The sequence below is a fragment of the Myotis nattereri genome (assembly GCF_964212035.1).
Source record: "Myotis nattereri genome assembly, chromosome: 12".
Lineage (NCBI taxonomy): Eukaryota > Metazoa > Chordata > Mammalia > Chiroptera > Vespertilionidae > Myotis > Myotis nattereri.
The window spans coordinates 51,049,299-51,067,050 of NC_138087.1; the positions used below are offsets into that span (position 1 = coordinate 51,049,299).

Below are 17,752 nucleotides of genomic sequence, written 5' to 3' on the forward strand. Positions count from 1 at the left end.
TGATTTCTATATTAGGCTTACAAGTATGGGTAACTTTTTTTAAAAAAGATGTATTTTTATTGATTTCAAAAGGAAGGGAGAGGGAGAGATAGAAACATCAATAATGAGAGGATCAGTGGTTGGCTGCCTCCTGCACGCCCCCTACTGGGAATTCAGCCTGCAACCCAGGCATGTGCGCTTGACCGGAATTGAACCTGGGACCCTTCAGTCAGAAGGCTGACATTCTATCCACTGAGCCAAACTGGCTAGGCTATGGGTAATTTTTTATATTGGTTTTGTAACAAATACTAGTATACTTAAAGGTTAGTGTGTAAGTTAACAAACATTATAAACTATTTTAGGTTACTGAACAGTAACTATTTAGTGTAACATTTAAGGGAAGACAATTTTAAATTTCCCTATTTACTTTGCAGTTTCCACACCAATATGTTTTATTTTGTAGCAACATACTTCTTGCAATGTGTCGTTACCCAAATTGCTGGGATTATGGTAATATAGCAAAGTAAAGATCATTTTCTCCTTCAATGAGATAAAGCCATAAAGGACAGGCATTTAGCTCTTCCTTTCTTTTTTAAAGATTATTTTATTGATTTTTAGAGAGAGAGGAAGGCAGAGGCAGAGAGAGAGAGAGAGAAACATTGATTGGCTGACAACCTACTGGGGATGGAGCCTAAATCCCCAGCATGTGCCCCATCAGGAATGGAACAGTGACCTCCTGGTTTATAGGTCAATGCTCAACCACTGAGACACAGGGGTCCTGGCCTGAGTGTATATATTGAGTGCCTACTATATGCCAACCATTGCCCTAAATCAGTGATGGTGAACCTTTTGAGCTCGGCGTGTCAGCATTTTGAAAAACCCTGACTTAACTCTGGTGCCATGTCACATACAGAAATTTTTTGATATTTGCAACCATAGTAAAACAAAGACTTATATTTTTGATATTTATTTTATATATTTAAATGCCATTTAACAAAGAAAAATCAAGCAAAAAAATGAGTTCGCGTGTCACCTCTTACACGCGTGTCATAGGTTCGCCATCACTGCCCTAAATGCTGCCGATACAGGTTTACTAGTAATTAAAATAGGCAAAGCTTCTGCCCTTAGAAAATGTATTATCCTGTAAAACATAAATATGTATCCTTTATTTTTTTCAAATCAACTTTATTGAGGTTTAGCTTGCAAGCAATAAAATGCATTCTTTCACTTCAATGAATTTTTTTTTACACGTGCATATACCCATATAACGATCACCATAATCAAGATACAAAACATTTCCATCACCTCGGATCACCTAGTCCTATTCCAGTGAATCCTTTCTTGACACCCCCAGCAGTCACTGTTCTGTTTTCTGTCGTTGTAGTTTAGATTTGTCTTTTTGTAGTTTCACATAGATGGAATCATACTCTTTTGCCCAAACTCTGCTTTCCTTTGCTCAACATAATTTGAGATGTGTTTCTGCATGTTAAGTAGCTCACCCATTTGCTGATAATTACTATTAATTACATCGTATGGCTACGACCCAAGTTCACCAGTTGATGAACATTTGGGTTGTGTCGAGTTTTTTGGCATTAAAAATAAAGTTATGAAAATTCATATACAAGCACATTTTTATTCCTAAAGACCTAGCAGTGGGATTGCTGGAACACTTAAGTGCCTAACTTTATAGTAAAGACGAACTTTGCCAAAGTAGTTGTGACCATTTTTGCATTCCCATCAGCAACAAGGAAGGTCCAGCTGCTCCATGTCCTAGTTAACATTTGTTATCTTCTTTTAAAGTTTAATGGGTATGTCGTGGTCAAGATGCGTTCCTTACCCGTACCAGGCTACTGACGTAACCCCACTTTGAAACTGATTCTTTTATTACATTTTTTGTAGGAGTTTGAAAGAAAATGGCTAGCTTGAGCCTGCAGATGTTGTGTTCCTATTTTTCCTCCAGAAACCCGCAGGCGCTCTCCAGAAAACATAAACCTGGTGCCGGGTGGCACTAGCCCCGCAGAACTCCAAGAGCCGGCTCTTCATTCCAGACCGCAACGGATAGGGGCTCCTGACGCATCCATATTTCACGGAGGCTTCGCGTCACCTTTCTAAGAAGTTCCCAGGGAGCCGCGCGGAGGGGGGCGGGGAGGGACGGGGAGGGGCGGGCTGTGCCCCAGGCCCCGCCCCTTACTGGGACCCGCCCACTATCCCGGGACTGGGCCGTAGCTGGAGCAGGAAGGTATTTTCCGGTCTCGCGATTGGCGGTATTTACGCGAGAAGAAAAGACGGCAGCCATAGGCCGGACGGTGGCCGAGGCGAGGGAAGGGGTGTGGCCGGGGAGCGCGAAGTCCCTGAGGGTAAGGGAGGGGGGCGGGGTCGCGCGCTCCGGGCGTACGCATGCGCGCATGCAGCTAGGAGAGCGGAGTTGAGGGGAGGGAAGCGGGTGGCGGCGGCAGGGGAGGCGTCGTTATTTCCGCCGTCTGCTCGGTGCGTGGCGGCGCGGGTGGCCACTGGAGTGGTAGGTAGGGACCGCCCGTGCGGAGCCATTGAGACTTCCTGTCTCCCGTGTCTGAGCGCTCAGACCCCGCTCTTGTGGCAGGTCCTGGGGACGCCAGGTCACCCTGCGGCCCCGGCCCTACCGCCGCGCCTCAGGTAGGAGCTGGGGTTCCCGGACACCCGCTGCCCGCCGAGGCCCGGCCTTGACGGGTGTTACCGGGGCGAAGACCCGGGCCGACGTGTGCCCGCACTCCGCGCGACAATAGCCCTGCCCTTGCTTTCGCGCCCTGTGGGGCCGGGGCGTGCTGACCCGGTGGGGAGGGGGTGCGCGTCCCCTCCTCAGGTGCACCCCTGCTCTGGGCCTGGCGGGGGGGGGGGCCCACGGGCCCCATGGGGCGCTCCCGCGCGCCGCGCCTCTCGGCCAGGCTGTGCCGGGGTCCTGCGGGCCGGGAGAGGCGGCCCGTCGTCTCCTGGCAGATGGGGGGATCACCCTGACCCGAGTAGTTGGGAGAGGGGACCCTGAAGGATGCCATGGCCTGAGTCCAATGTCGGAAGCTCTGGCGTGGGTTCTGCTGGGGCCAGTGCTGGCATGAGGTGTGCTCTTTCTCCTGAAATAGTGAGCAGGCAAACTCTTTGTGAGCTCTGGTAGGTGGTTGGCCAAGTAGATGCGCCGCAGTGGTGGTAAGTATTGTGAGACTTCATTGTATGAAGACATGTTTTTCCAATACCAGCCGCAGACTCAGAAGAGCTGGGCTGAAGCACTGGGGTGAGATTTTCATCCCCGACTTAGACGCACAGGGGCTTGCAGATAGGCTGGCCCTGAAAGCGATGTCCGCCCTGCCTTTCACACCAGGTGTTCATTCTGCAGGCATCATGGTTATGAAAGCGTCCGTGGAAGACGATGATTCAGGATGGGAGCTCAGTATACCCGACAAGATGGAAAAGAGCAGTGCGAACTGGGTCGACATCACTCAAGATTTTGAAGACGCTTGTCGAGGTGAGTTTGGATATTTGGATTGGAAGCTCAGAATCTGGGCAAAGGTAACATCAAATCTTGATTGTGATTTTGGCAGTGTCTCCGTAAATCAAGTCAGTAGATAAGCGTGCTTTATGTAAGTTTTGTTAACCACACTCATTCATTCTCTATCCTCTAGGTTTAACTTTCATTTAAAGCCTACATATATATATATATATATATATATATACATATATATATATGTATGTATGTATGTATGTGTATGTGTACATACATATATACACATATATGTATATATGTATGTATATACGTGTGTATCTAATAGAACATTAAATAAATATGTTGAGGCACTTCTATTAAAATTTTCTTCACTTTTTAACTAAAGGTTAGAATATCTAGCAATAATTTAAACTGTGCAAATGGAATATGTTGACCTAAAGACAGTAATATTGTTGTCTGTTTGAGGTTTGAAAGTGATCAGATTATGTCATGTCCTGCTTAAGATCCTCCAGGGGCTTCCTGTGGCATAGAATAAATTTCAACTTCTTCCCCATGGCCTTTATGATCTGGTGCCTGCCCACCACTCAGATATCTTTTTTTTTTAATTCTCACCTGAGGATATGTTTTTTTATTTTTATTTTTTCCCCCTCAGGGCCTAGGTTTTTATTTTATTTTTTCATATTTCAAGAAAAATTATCTTAAATATAATAATGTTACATGCAATAAACACCAATTATTACAGAAAAACGATCTTAAATATAATATTACATGCAACAAACATTAATATTTCAAGAAAAAAAAGAATTTTAAGTATAATAATATTACCAAAACTGTACTAACAGTATGATATCACAAAAGTTGTAGGAAATATTAAAAATCTGCAAATAACAGGATTACTTCTACTATAGTCTAAAATATTTTTTCCCCTGGCTCTATTTTTTGTTCATCAGTTTATGTTGTTCATTATATTCCACAAATGAGTGAGATCATGTGATATTTATCTTTCTCCAACTGGCTTATTTTGCTTAGCATTTTTTTATTGATTTGAGAGAGAGAAAGAAACATCAACGTGACAGAAAAACATCAATCAGTTGCCTCCCGAACATGCCCCAACGGGGGATCGAACCCACAACCTGGGTATGTGCCCTTACTTGGGACTGGAACCCACCATCTTTCAAGGTACAGGACCACACTCCAACCAGTTGAGCCACATCATTCAGGGCAAGATTTCATTTTTGTCCCACTGTCCCACTGGGCTCATTTATGTTTAGTTGTGTTTTTTGTTTGTTAGTTGGTTTTTTAAAATGTATTTTTATTGGTTTCATAGAGGAAGGAAGAAGGAGAGAGAGAGAGAAACCTCAATGATGAGAGAGAATCATTGATCGGCTGCCTCCTGCATGCCCCCCACTAAGGATCGAGCCTGCAACCTGGGCATGTGCCCTTGACCGGAATCAAACCTGGGACCCTTTAGTCCGCAGGCCGATGCTCTATCCAATGAGCCAAACCGGCTAGGGCTGTGTTTAGTTTTAAGTCCTTATCTTATTAAGCACTACAACATGGTCCTTCTTTGAATATTTTGTTTTTCATACCTTAAATTACTTTACCCCTGGGTCTTCGCATAGCTGGCTCCCTCCTGAGCACTTAAAATGTTACCTCTCCAGTGAGGACTTGTCAAAACAACCAATCTAAGCAGATTCACCCCCTTCTATCCAACTCCAGCTCAGTTAAATCATCCTGTTTTATTCTCTTTATAACATTTACCTACTGTCATAAATTATCATTTTCAGTTATTATTTATTATCAGTCTCACCCACTGGATTGTAACTCTGTGAGTGCAGACATCTTGTCAGTAACCTAGCACACAGAACATTTCCTGACATATAGTAAGTTCAATAAATGTTTGGGCATAAATGGTTGGATAAATGAGCATGTTTGTATGAGGGGAAAAGCCTTACTAAGGTGGGAGATTGAAGATAAGAGAAAGGAACAAAGAGTGAGAGCTTGAACTTTAAGAGAGAATTGGCTCAAAAACATGGTAGAGAAATTAACTTGGGGATGGGGGAAAAATCAATATATATAAAAGGCTAATATGCAAAGTGTCCCCTCGGGAGTTTGACCCAGAGACCAGGAGTTTGATTATTCACTATCACATGCACTGACCCCCAGGGGGCAGTGCAGAATGAAGGAAGGTCCCGGCTAGCAGCTGGGGAAGGGAGGCCCCAGCTGGCAGCCAGAACGCCCCCATCAGCCCTGATTGCTGGCCAGGCCTACAGACCCTACTCATGCACAAATTTTGTGCACCGGGCCTCTAGTGGGGACATAATGAGACAGGAGGAACTGAGGTTAGGATGTGAAGATACAGGTCTATTTCTAAGTGGATGGAGAGGAATGGTGGAGGGATTCACACCTTGATGGCTTCTACATTAGTGAGCAAGAAGGTTAGGTCTTTGGTGGTGAAGTAGGGGGTTTTTAGAACAGTGCTCTTAAGGAGAGGAGTGAAGACTTGGAGCAGCTGCAGATGGAAAGGGAGCCAGTTGAATATAAGCAGAATGATAAATCATGTGCCTACCCTTTTACTCTTAAAATATGTGTCCAATTAAAATATACCTGAGAGAGAGTGGAAAGAACATTAGACTGGGAGTTGGGTGATTGCCCATGTACTGGTATGGGCAATCTAAGGAAGAGAGAAAGAAGTGTAAGTTATAGTGTAGTTTTTGTGCTCAGAGATCTTAGACTATTAGTGGATCTCATACCTATCATCTTGCACTGATTTTAAGTGATCTATATTAAAGGGCTGTTATTATGAACCTAAATGGGAAAGGTTTTATGACGTACTTATGGCTTAAGTTGGGGCTTAAAGAAATGGTTGAGTTTCTCTAAGTCAGTGGTCCTCAACCTTGGCTGCACATTAGAATCACCCGGGAATCTTTTTAAAATCCTGATTTCTGGGCCTCATCCTCCAGAAAGTCTGTTTCTTTGTTACTGATGTTGTGGCCCCACCCCATAACAAAGAAACAGAATTTCCAGAGGATGAGGCCCAGAAATCAGGATTTTAAAAAGATTCCCGGGTGATTCTAATGTGCAGCCAAGGTTGAGAACCACTGCTCTAAGTGAACATAGGGAATTATTCCAGTGGTTCTCAACCTTCTGGCCCTTTAAATACAGTTCCTCATGTTGTGACCCAACCATAAAATTATTTTCGTTGCTACTTCATAACTGTAATGTTGCTACTGTTACGAATCGTAATGTAAATATGTGATATGCAGGATGGTCTTAGGCGACCCCTGTGAAAGGGTCGTTTGACCACCAAAGGGATCGCGACCCACAGGTTGAGAACCGCTGTTCTAGACTGAGATGAACCATTAGAGTCAGATACAGTTTTTATGTTTGAGGAACAGTGAATAATTTTGCTTCCTGATGGAAGGACCTCAAGTAGGAAATATGGTTTAATCTCTGCTTCAGTGTGGATTGAGAGAGGGTAGCATGTCATTTTGTTGCCAACATCAAACCATCCTATTAACTTCTCCATAATTAGCTCTTGCATTTTCTCAAGTGGCACAAATGTGAGGTGTACTTCTTAAAACTAAAAAGTTGATATAGAACTAATTGTCATTTACATGTAGATTTAGAACTAAAGGCTTTTGGCATTGTGGGACTGGTGCCGGGTGCCAGCAGCAGGTGCGAGCACTGGGTGGGACTGTGGCATGTGGGAGCAAAGAATTTTCAGTAACCACCATAGGCCCACCCCAATGACAGTGACCAGCACCCCGCCTTGGTCTGGCACCCCCGCTTACCTACTCCACTATCCCACCACAGTTGATGCCCGCCATGTTCCACACTCTGCCACCTGCTGCTGACACCCACTATATTCCACACATGTCCCCAGGTGGTCAGTGCATGTCAGTGACCAGTTTGGTTGTTCCACTTCGGTTTATTTGCATATTAGGGTTTTATATATATAGATAGACTAGAGGCCCAGTGCATGAAATTTGTGCACTGGTAGGGTCCCTAGTGGCTGCCAGCTGCCGGCCGGGGCCTCCCTTCCTTCCTCTGGTGGCCAGCAGCTGCTGGCTCCCTCCCTTTCCGCAGCCGGCCCCAACCCCTGATTGAACTCCTGGACAACTCCCAGTTAAGGTGACAATTTACATACTATGCGTTTATTATATGGGATATTTTTATTGCAGAGAGGAAGAGAGAGATAGAAACATCAGGGATGAGAGAGAATCATTGTGTCAGCTGCCTCCTGCATGCCCCCCACTGAGGATCGAGCCCACAACCAGGCATGTGCCCTTGACCAGAATCCAACCCAGGAACCTTCAGTCTGCAGGCCAAAGCTTTATTGACTAAGCCATTTTCTTCTCTCTTTGATGATGGCTTAGTTCCCACCTTACCAGCTCATTGATATTACTTGGAGTACTTTAAAACCACTGCATAAGCCCCACCCCTCGTTGGTTTGGGGTGCTGCTTGGACTGAAATTTTCAAATGCTCCCCAGTTGATACTAATATGCAGTTGTAGTTGAGAACTGTTTTATAGAGGATGAACAGTGTTTTCATTAGCTGTTTATGCAAGTGTTTTCTATATTATTTAACTAAAATATAATTAAAAAATAGTTTTAACACTTTCAAAGACAAAAGACATTAGATGACACCAACTGGTTTAAAAACAACTTGAGAAATAGTAGTTCTATGAGAAAGTTTATTTAAGGGAACACTAGTGATTTTTTAAAAATGAGGTTGGCAATTCTAATTGGATTATTTTGGCCCTTGATGGGTTGCTTATTAATTCTTAAAAGTTTAGTTTATGGCCGAAACCGGTTTTGCTCAGTGGATAGAGTGTCGGCCTGAGGACTGAAAGGTCCCAGGTTCGATTCCGGTCAAGGGCATGTACCTGGGTTGCGGGCACATCCCCAGTGGGAGATGTGCAGGGGGCAGCTGATCGATGTTTCTCTCTCATCGATGTTTCTGGCTCTCTATCTCTCTCCCTTCCTCTCTGTAAAAAATCAATAAAATATATTAAAAAAAAGTTTAGTTTATGGTTAGTATCTAAATGTTCACTGTGTAGAAGGCATTGAGTTAGTAATTGAGTAGAAAATAATACAACCATATCTTAGAAAAGTAATGCAAGCACATTCTTCAGGTACTAGCATTTTGTTTTATTTTTTTTTCTTAGCATTTAAAGGATTTTTCTCTTTGTTTCTTTTAGAATTAAAGTTGGGAGAACTGCTTCATGATAAGCTGTAAGTATATTGTGCCCTAAGTATTTGTTTTTTCTCATGTGCAGTAGTGTTCCTTGAAGTCTGAGTAATTTTATATTCAAAGCTATAAAAATAAAACTAATTATAAATATATCTTTAACCTTAGTGAACTATATAGGGGCAGCGGACCTTAGTTTGTGATATGAAATGTTTGTGTCAGTGGTTAGAGAGTCAGTCTGTGGACCAAAGGGCCTCAGGTTTGATTCTGGTCAAGGGCACGTACCTGAGTTGCAGGTTCGATCCACAACCCTGGTTCGAGTGCATGCAGGAGGCAATTAATCAATGTGTCTCTCTCACATAGGTGTTTCTTTCTCTCTCTCTCTCTCTCTTCTCTCTCTCCCCCCCCCCCCACCTCCAAAAGCTAATATGCTAATATACCCAGGCCTCTGGTATAGAGTTTTCAAAATGCTGTTGACCATGGAAACTTTATTTCATGGAATCTTCATAGGACTAATGTTCTACAAAAAATACTTTGGCACATATCTGGATTACAGAGTCCCATATATTTGTTCAGTATACATTCATAAACCAAAAATAGCACAGGCTCTCTAGAGGCCATAACTACTAGGGAACATAAACACTAAGCGTTCTCAGGACTCTCAGTTGAGCATGAAAATTGGTAAGGGTCTCCAGACTGCCAGCCATAGGATTAATTAAATTCTGTAATTTATACATACAGAAGACAATTTTTAAAATCCCCAAACTGCATCATACAGATATTGTGCTGAAGTACAGTTCAGTAGAATAGAAGGGACCAGAGAGATTTGAAGTACAGCCTCCCTTTACTGGAGTAAAGCGAGTTTACATCATGCTTCCCCTCTTTCTCATAGGAGGTCTCCAACTCTGAGAAAGCAAGCGGAGAAGCACCTCCTGAGGGTGACTGTGTGCTCCCTTTACCCCAGCCAGTTCCAGCCTCTACCTTTGTACACCCTTTTCCTTTCACCCTTACTTTCCCTTACCTACTTTGCCTAGCTAAATATTTGCCCTGCTTGGTTATTTAATTATTTCATATTTGCATGTCTGTCTTTCCAAAAAATGTTTTTAAGGCCCTGATGACAAGAACTGATTCTAGCTTAGGGCCAAGCCTTTATGAAATACTGCTGTAATTGTCATATCTAAATGACATGACTGCAAGAGATTTTGTTTATCACTTATATTTGAACAAAATTCCACTTAGATAGCCTGAGAAATTGGACTCTAATCTGAGGCTCCTGGTTCTGTTCTTTTGTTTTGTTTGTTTGCTTAATGGTTTATTTTTAAGTGTTAACACAGGTTCTGATTCTCTAAGATGCTACTTTCTTAAAACTTAAAGAAGCAGCAGGAAGAAGGAAAATTGGTGACCTTAGAGACCTTAGGTGAAGTGTTGATGTTATTAGAAGCAAAGTTCCGGAGCTGTGCTATCCAATAACCACACATGGCTATCAGCTGGCCCAAATTGAAATGTGGCATAATATATGCATTGGAATAAAAACCTTAATATGCAAAACAGAATGCAAAATATCTCACTAATAATTTTAAATACTGAGGATCAATTAAAAAAACTTTTGGACATATTGAGTTAAAACATGTTATTAAAATCAATTTTATCTGTTTCTTTTTACTTTTTTGTGTGGCTACTAGGAAAGTTATAATTATCTCTGTGGCTCACATTATATTTCTGTTGGTCATTACTCCTCTAGTGTTTTGAGCACCCAAGACTAAAACGTGGTCCAAATACTAAATGTGACTACTAATTTATAAAACCTAGTTTCATTTTTTTTCAAGTTCATAGTGCTGAAAGTAAAACCCAACAATAATAAAGTTGAAATAGATCAGTTGATGTCTTTTCCAAAAATTTCTAATGCCCAGACTATTGAAAGAAGTACAAAATTCATCTTTTGTTTTCTCTTCCACAGTGCATGTAAAGTAATTTCATTGACAAGTACATTGGAGAATTTTTGTGTTAAAGGAAGGTTATTTAATTGAAGCGTTAGCAAGTTGGAAAGACTTAAATATTAAGTACATAAAATAATGAAGTTATTTTAAGTACTACTTTAATTTTTTACCATTGTGGAAATCTGGATAAGCTTACTAGTTCAGAAACAATTTGTGGGGTCAATTTTTTTATTTGTAGATTTGGTCTTTTTGAAGCCATGTCTGCCATTGAAATGATGGATCCCAAGATGGATGCTGGCATGATTGGAAACCAAGTTAATCGAAAAGTTCTCAATTTTGAACAAGCTATCAAGGTAGTCACCATTGTGCTTTTTGTGTTTTCTTTTATTATTTGTTATTCACATTTTAAAACATTTTTGGTTAGTAATGAAAATGAAACTTAGTATATTACTTAAAGTATAATTTTCTAAGAGTATCTCATATATAAATGAATTATTCATAACTTTTAGTTATCTCTTTCTATGGAAATCTGAAAATTATTTAAGGTCTTCATTAAAAGTTTGCTCTAATTTTGTGTGTGCATTATAAAAATTGATTTTTGAAAGCATTTGAGTATATATTCAAATACCAGGGTAATTGGCTTAAGGATTAAATTTTATCTATTAATATATTTATTATTTTTTATTATATAGCTTTTAATCCTCACCTGAGGATATGTTTTCATTGATTTTTAGAGGGAAGGAAGGGAGAGACAGAGAAACGTCAATGTGAGAAGTATCCATCAGTTGCCTCCTGTACTCCCTCTGACTAGGGATCGAACCCATAACCTATCTATTACATATTAAGTAAAATGCTTGTGGCAGTGAATTTGAAATTTACTCGTTGAGAATTGATTTAGAAATTCATTCATAGTTACCACAGAGTTTAATTTTGCATATTTTATGAAAAAAATTTGCTAAGTAAATGGATATTGTAAACAAAATTTATAAGTAGTATAATTAACCAACTTAAGGGAAGTATATTTTTTTAAATGTTTATTTTATTCTTTGTAAGTTTTGATTCATTAAAATGATTCATGTTAATGCTTGAAACTAATTTGAACTGCTTTTAAAATACTTGTTAGTTTGGCTTTTCAGTTCTTTATAAAGTCCTTTATTCTGTTTCAAATGAAAGAGGCTTGGATTTTTCTTACTGAAGACCTGTTTCAAATATATTACTTTTAAGAATACAGAGTTAATTTGGCATCTTAGTTTTATCAGATGGTGAGATAGAGTGCTCTTAGAATTGCTATTTCTAAATACTTAATTTTTGAACGCCAAAATGCATGGATCTGATATAGCATTTGCAAAATGCTACTGTACATAAATTTTGAAAACTGTTTATATGTCATATTTCCCCTCCTTTTTAGGATGGTACCATTAAAATTAAAGACCTCACCTTGCCGGAATTGATAGGGATAATGGATACGTGTTTTTGCTGTTTGGTAAGAATCAAAGTAACGCTATTGGTTAATTTTAAAACTATGACTTACCTGAATCTTTAAATTTAAAAGTATACACACTGATGTTGAGTATGAAATATATGTAATGCTTGGCCTACTAAGGTGTACAAAAGATTGACAGGCCAAGTTACGCTATAGGAAATAGCATTTTATCTACTCATCTGGTGATTTTAAAATCTCAGTTTCTGGAAAAGGGGATATTTTCTTTCTAGTGAAGATAATAGTGTAGCTATTACCCTAAGGACCCTTTTTGTTCTCAAGGTACCCAGGGAAACAAATCTGTAATTGAAAGGTTCCATAAAGAAGCATAAAATTGAAACAAAGATTTTGGATTGGCTTTGGAGAGATATTTTTCCTAATCTAGAGTGAATTATACGAAACTGGCCATGTTTTTGAAGATGAAGAAAATTTTGTGGTGCTTTCTATATGCTGGATAAGTTGTCTTCCCTAAACATTATTGATTAATTTTGGCAAAATTCTCATTTGTACTGCTTTTCTTTCTGTTTTTCCTTTTTTGCCCACTTTCTAACCATCCTTTTTAAATTTTTAAATTATCTTAGAAATATGTAAATTTTATTCATTTGGTCATTTAGTAAGTCTTCCTTGCCAGTGTAAAAATGAGTACTTCTATATTTTTCACTTAGGTCTTATATCAGCTCTATTCAATATCTGACATAATCTTATTTGCCTAGGATTACATTGCTAGGAAGGGGCATAACCAGAGTCTTGATCCTGATCCTTCTTCCCCCAAAGCTGTTTCTTTCCCTCAAAGATATCTTTCTTACTTTTTAGCAGTTTACAGTCCCATAGGACAAATGGAGGCAAGAGGGAGGATTTTTGCCCAAGTTGAGCAACCATTATTTGTATGAGATTCTTGGGACTGTAGCTAGGAGTTTGGCCTTTAATAAGCAGATGGCTTTTAGTCTGGAAAATCTTCTGCATACTGGTAATACAAAATACATACATTAATTATAGTAATTTTCATACGCATTTCTCATTTTGTAATGCAGCAGTATGTGTCTTCCTCTATTGCAGAATTCTTGGACTTAATGTAAAAAATAACTATATAAAACTTGGACAAAATTATTTACACTCTCTGACTTTATTTCTTTATATGTAAAAGGAGAAAAGTATCACTTTCCTCAGAGTGTTAGGAAATGAGATAGAATATATGAAAATAGCATAGCACTTGGGGCATAATAGTTACTCAGTTTTGGCTGCTATAGATATTCCCAGCTTTGAGCACCTGGTTCCTGGCCCATTGTAACTACTCAGTAAAATAGTGTTGAATGATTTTTTTGTGTTTTAGAAAGTTTCATCTCGTTGGGGATATATGAATTAGAGATGGGGGGGGCAATTAAACCATTGTATGTTTCTTATGGTAATACTAGAGGAGATAAGAAGAGTTGAATGAGTGGGTTGGGACCTAGTTCTAAAATTGTAAATTCCCTAGTAGTGTGGCTTTTTATTGACTGCATGGGGAATTGATTGCATTTGGATGCCATATTTGGAGATACTTAATTTCATTAGTTTCCAAGTATATTGCAAACTTGAATTATATTTAATAATGCTTTCCATATTTATATCTTTTAGCTAATCATATTTATGGTATGTGACTCTTAAAAGACTTTAGTCAATGAAAGTGAATTCTAACTTTTTTTTTTTTTGAATTCTAACTTTTTTGTCTTTCCTGACCTTTAATCGCCTTTTATTTTATTTTTTTAAATATATTTTATTGATTTTTCAGAGAAGAAGGGAGAGGGATAGAGAGTTAGAAACATCGATGAGAGAGAAACATCCATCAGCTGCCTCCTGCACACCCCTTACTGGGGATGTGCCCGCAACCAAGGTACATGCCCTTGACCAGAATCGAACCTGGAACCTTTCAGTCCGCAGGCCGACGCTCTATCCACTGAGCCAAACCAGTTAGGGCCCTTTAATCACCTTTTAAATCTTGTTATTAATATTATATTTACTTGGGTCTGTGGCAGTTTGGTCTTTGGCTGTTGGATCAGTTTAGACTTTGCAGACTCACTTTAAACATATGCATTGTTTTATTTCTTCATAGATAACATGGTTAGAAGGCCACTCCTTGGCACAGACAGTCTTTACATGTCTTTATATTCATAATCCAGACTTTATAGAAGATCCTGCCATGAAAGCTTTTGCTCTTGGAATCTTGAAAATCTGTGACATTGCAAGGGAAAAAGTAAATAAAGCTGCTGTATTTGAAGAGGTAAGATTTTGTAATTAATTATAAGTGTGAGATACCATTTATTTATTTATTGTCTAAAGTTTTACATGTCTCCTTTTTCTCTGCTTGAACCCTCCCCCCCACCCCCCAAGCCATTTCCACCCTGTGCAAGCCCCCATCGCCCCAGTGTCTGTGTCCATTGGTTATGGTAATATGCATACATACAAGTCCTTTGGTTGCTCTCTATCCTCCTCCCCTCCCTCCCCCGCCGTTTGTCTGGATTATTTTAGCCATTATATATGTAAATAGCAATAGCACTAGTTTTAAAAATTGTTTTTATCTATACATGTTACAAAAATATGTATCATATAATCATTTGAATACATAACAGTGAAAAAGCTTCAGGGATTTAAATTGCAAATAATGGGTTAAAAAATGGTATCTCTTGTTAAATCCCTGAAGCTTTTTCACTGTTTTGTATTTAAATGATTATATGATACATATTTTTGTAACATGTATAGATAAAAACAATTTTTAAAACTAGTGCTATTGCTATTGCTATTTACATATATATTGGCTAAAATTATCCAGTTCTAAGAAAGGGCTTTCATCCTAGGGTATGTTCTTTCTGTCAGTACCATTCGTTGAGTATCGATTATGTGCAGAGTACTTTGTTCTGGCTATTGTGGAGATTCACAAAGAAAATAAAAGAGCCAACCTCTGCCCTCAAGTTTCTTATAAACTATAATTTAAGAGTGCTTTACTTTCAGTCTTCAGATGAGAGAGAACTAAAGAAAACAAAAATATGAGGAATATTTTAGGGCAGCGATTTTCCGTCTTTTTCATCTTGTGGCACACATGAACTAATTCTGCAGCACACCAAAAAATATAATTTTTCTGCCCATCTGACCAAAATAAAGGTATAATTTTGAGTCATTCACACCAGACGGCTATTGTTGTGTTGGCTGTTATCTTTTTTATTTGACAGTCTAAGGGAAAAGAGGTCAGTGCCCCTGACTAAATAATCAGGTATTGCATGAATTAAAAATTATTTTGACACATTGGTTGAAAATCGCTGTTTTAGAGTATAAGCATTTTCTTAAAGTTAGTACTAGGCACCTTGCCCTGGGAAAGTGTTCTGAGGTTATATTTTTCTCCTTATAGAAAATAAGGTTTCAGATGCTGATAATTTTAAGGGAAAATGTGATAGCATTTGAGATTATTGGTAAACTAGAGGCTCAGCACATGAAATTTGTGCACGGCGGGGAGGAGTGTCTCTCAGCCTGGCCTGTGCCCTCTCGTAGTCCGGGATCCCTCAGGGGATGTCTGCCTGCTGGCTTAGGCCTAATCCCCATGGGGAGCGGGCGTAAGCCAGCAGTTGGACATCCCTCTCACAGTCCAGGGCCCTCCTTACCGCCTGCCTACTCGCTGCTCCTCACCACTTGGCTCGCTGCTCCTTAGCGCTGCTGCGGAGGCAGGAGAGGCTGCGGTCACCAGCCATGAGCCTGGCTTCTGGCTGAGCAGCGCTCCCCATGTGGGAGCTCACTGACCACCAGGGGGCAGCTCCTGTGTTAAGCGTTTGCCCCCTGGTGGTCAGTGCACATCCTAGTGACTGGTCCTTCTGGTCATTTTGCTGTAATGGTCACTTAGGCTTTTGTTATATAGATGATTATTTAATTTTTCCCTTTGTTGAAACTGGTAAGTTTCTTTTTAACATTGTTGTTGATCCAAAATAAATATCTTAGACTCCTACAGTAGTCCAGTGTATAGTACAGCTGTGGGCAAACTATGGCCCGCGGGCCGGATTCGGCCCGTTTGAAATGAATAAAACTAAAAAAAAAAAAAAAAAAAAAAAAAAGACCGTACCCTTTTATGTAATGATGTTTACTTTGAATTTATGTTAGTTCACACAAACACTCCATCCATGCTTTTGTTCCGGCCCTCCGGTCCAGTTTAAGAACCCATTGTGGCCCTCGAGTCAAAAAGTTTGCCCACCCCTGGTATAGTATGTAAAGCTTTTCTAAATAATGTTATGTATGTGAGAATAAGTATATACCTAACATGATTGTCCACTTTAAATGTATGGCTTGTGTGTTGTCTATGAAATAACTGTCAACTTTTATATATTCATTGTTTATTTAGCTACATATTTGAATTGACATGGGTATAATTATGGAAAATCTAATCCATTGGGTAGAATTACTTAAAAGATTAGTTTAAGTTAATAAGTGAGAAGAGAAATACAAATTATTTTAAGTAGTTACATTCTCAAAGGATATCAGAAGTCAGTGGGGAGAGAAATGATTCATTTGAAAAATGGTACTGGAACAATTGATTAGCAACCTTGAAAATTAACTTACCATTTTACATCTGCCTTAGTCATTTTGGGCTGCTATAACAATACCATAGACTAGTTGGCTTTTAAACAACAGCAATTTATTTCTCACTGTTCTGGAGGCTAAATCATCTAAGATCAGCGTCTGGTGAGTGCCTGCATCTTTACTTTACACTGTGTCCACACATGGTAGAAGAGGAGAGGGAGCTCTCAGGGGTCCTTATGATGAATGACATTAATCCCAAAGGCCCCACATCATAATACCATCACATTGGGTTTAGGATTTAACATACGGGTGGGGTTAGGGGGAAGGTGGTTAACAACATCAAAATAAATTGCAGATAGGTGAAATGTTTTAAGTGTTAAAAAGTTTTTAAAAATCAGAAGATAGTTCACAAAGTAAAATGGCCTTTATACATAAGATGCTTAAACTTACTTAAGAGAAATACAAATTATAAGTATATCATTTTTAACCCATTATTGGCAAAGATTACAAGATTTTTTATAATACTCCATGTTGATGAGAATGGGAAAACAGGCACTCACATACTGTGTATGTATGATATGAATTGTCATTGTTTCCCTCCAGACTTGACCGATTTTCCAGATAAATTTGTCTCAGTTTTATAATTAGGAATAAAAAAAGATTGTTCAGTAAAAGTCCTTAAGAGATATGGCAATGGACAGAAAAAAGAGGGGACATCTGTAATACTTTCAGCATTAAAGTTAATTTTTTTAAAAAGAGATTTGGTAGTGAATAAATAAGAATGACATAATCATTTTTTTGTTTGAAATAATGTTTCTGAAGTTCCTAAGTGCTGGTGTATTTTGTTCTCAGATTATGTCTCTGTTTTATTTTAACTCCTGAACTGCATACATTTTCAAGCTGTGTAAAAATGTTTCTTTCTTAATATCTTGCTCACACATTCAAAATGGGAACCATAATCGCCTCCCCCCCCAATTAGACCTCTTTTCCTCTTGCATTCTGTATCTTGCAAAATGGTTTCTAGAATGTTATCTTTGATTACAAAAATAATTTTTAACCTTCTGTATCCAGGTTTTATTTACCTTGCAGATACCTTGAATCTGGGCTCTGTTTTTCTTTGTTCCTGCTTTCGTTCATGCCTTTGTTAGCTTTAG

The 17,752-nt window shown here is 39.3% G+C and overlaps 1 protein-coding gene across 3 annotated transcripts in view; it reads left to right on the forward strand.

The window, feature by feature from the left end:
- The first annotated feature begins 2,372 nt into the window (after positions 1–2,372).
- Positions 2,373–17,752, forward strand: part of NAA35 (N-alpha-acetyltransferase 35, NatC auxiliary subunit) — a 48,687-nt gene continuing 33,307 nt past the window's right edge. The window contains exons 1-6 of one of the 3 annotated variants that reach the window (XM_081102967.1): positions 2,373–2,497; positions 3,344–3,472; positions 8,656–8,689; positions 10,821–10,935; positions 11,991–12,065; positions 14,152–14,319. In XM_081102967.1, coding sequence (XP_080959093.1) covers positions 3,349–3,472; positions 8,656–8,689; positions 10,821–10,935; positions 11,991–12,065; positions 14,152–14,319 — 516 coding nt within the window. In that variant the 5' untranslated portion in view covers positions 2,373–2,497; positions 3,344–3,348. Of the gene's footprint in view, positions 2,502–3,343; positions 3,473–8,655; positions 8,690–10,820; positions 10,936–11,990; positions 12,066–14,151; positions 14,320–17,752 lie in introns of all 3 variants that reach the window. The other 2 variants (XM_081102969.1, XM_081102968.1) reach the window with 2 other exon arrangements.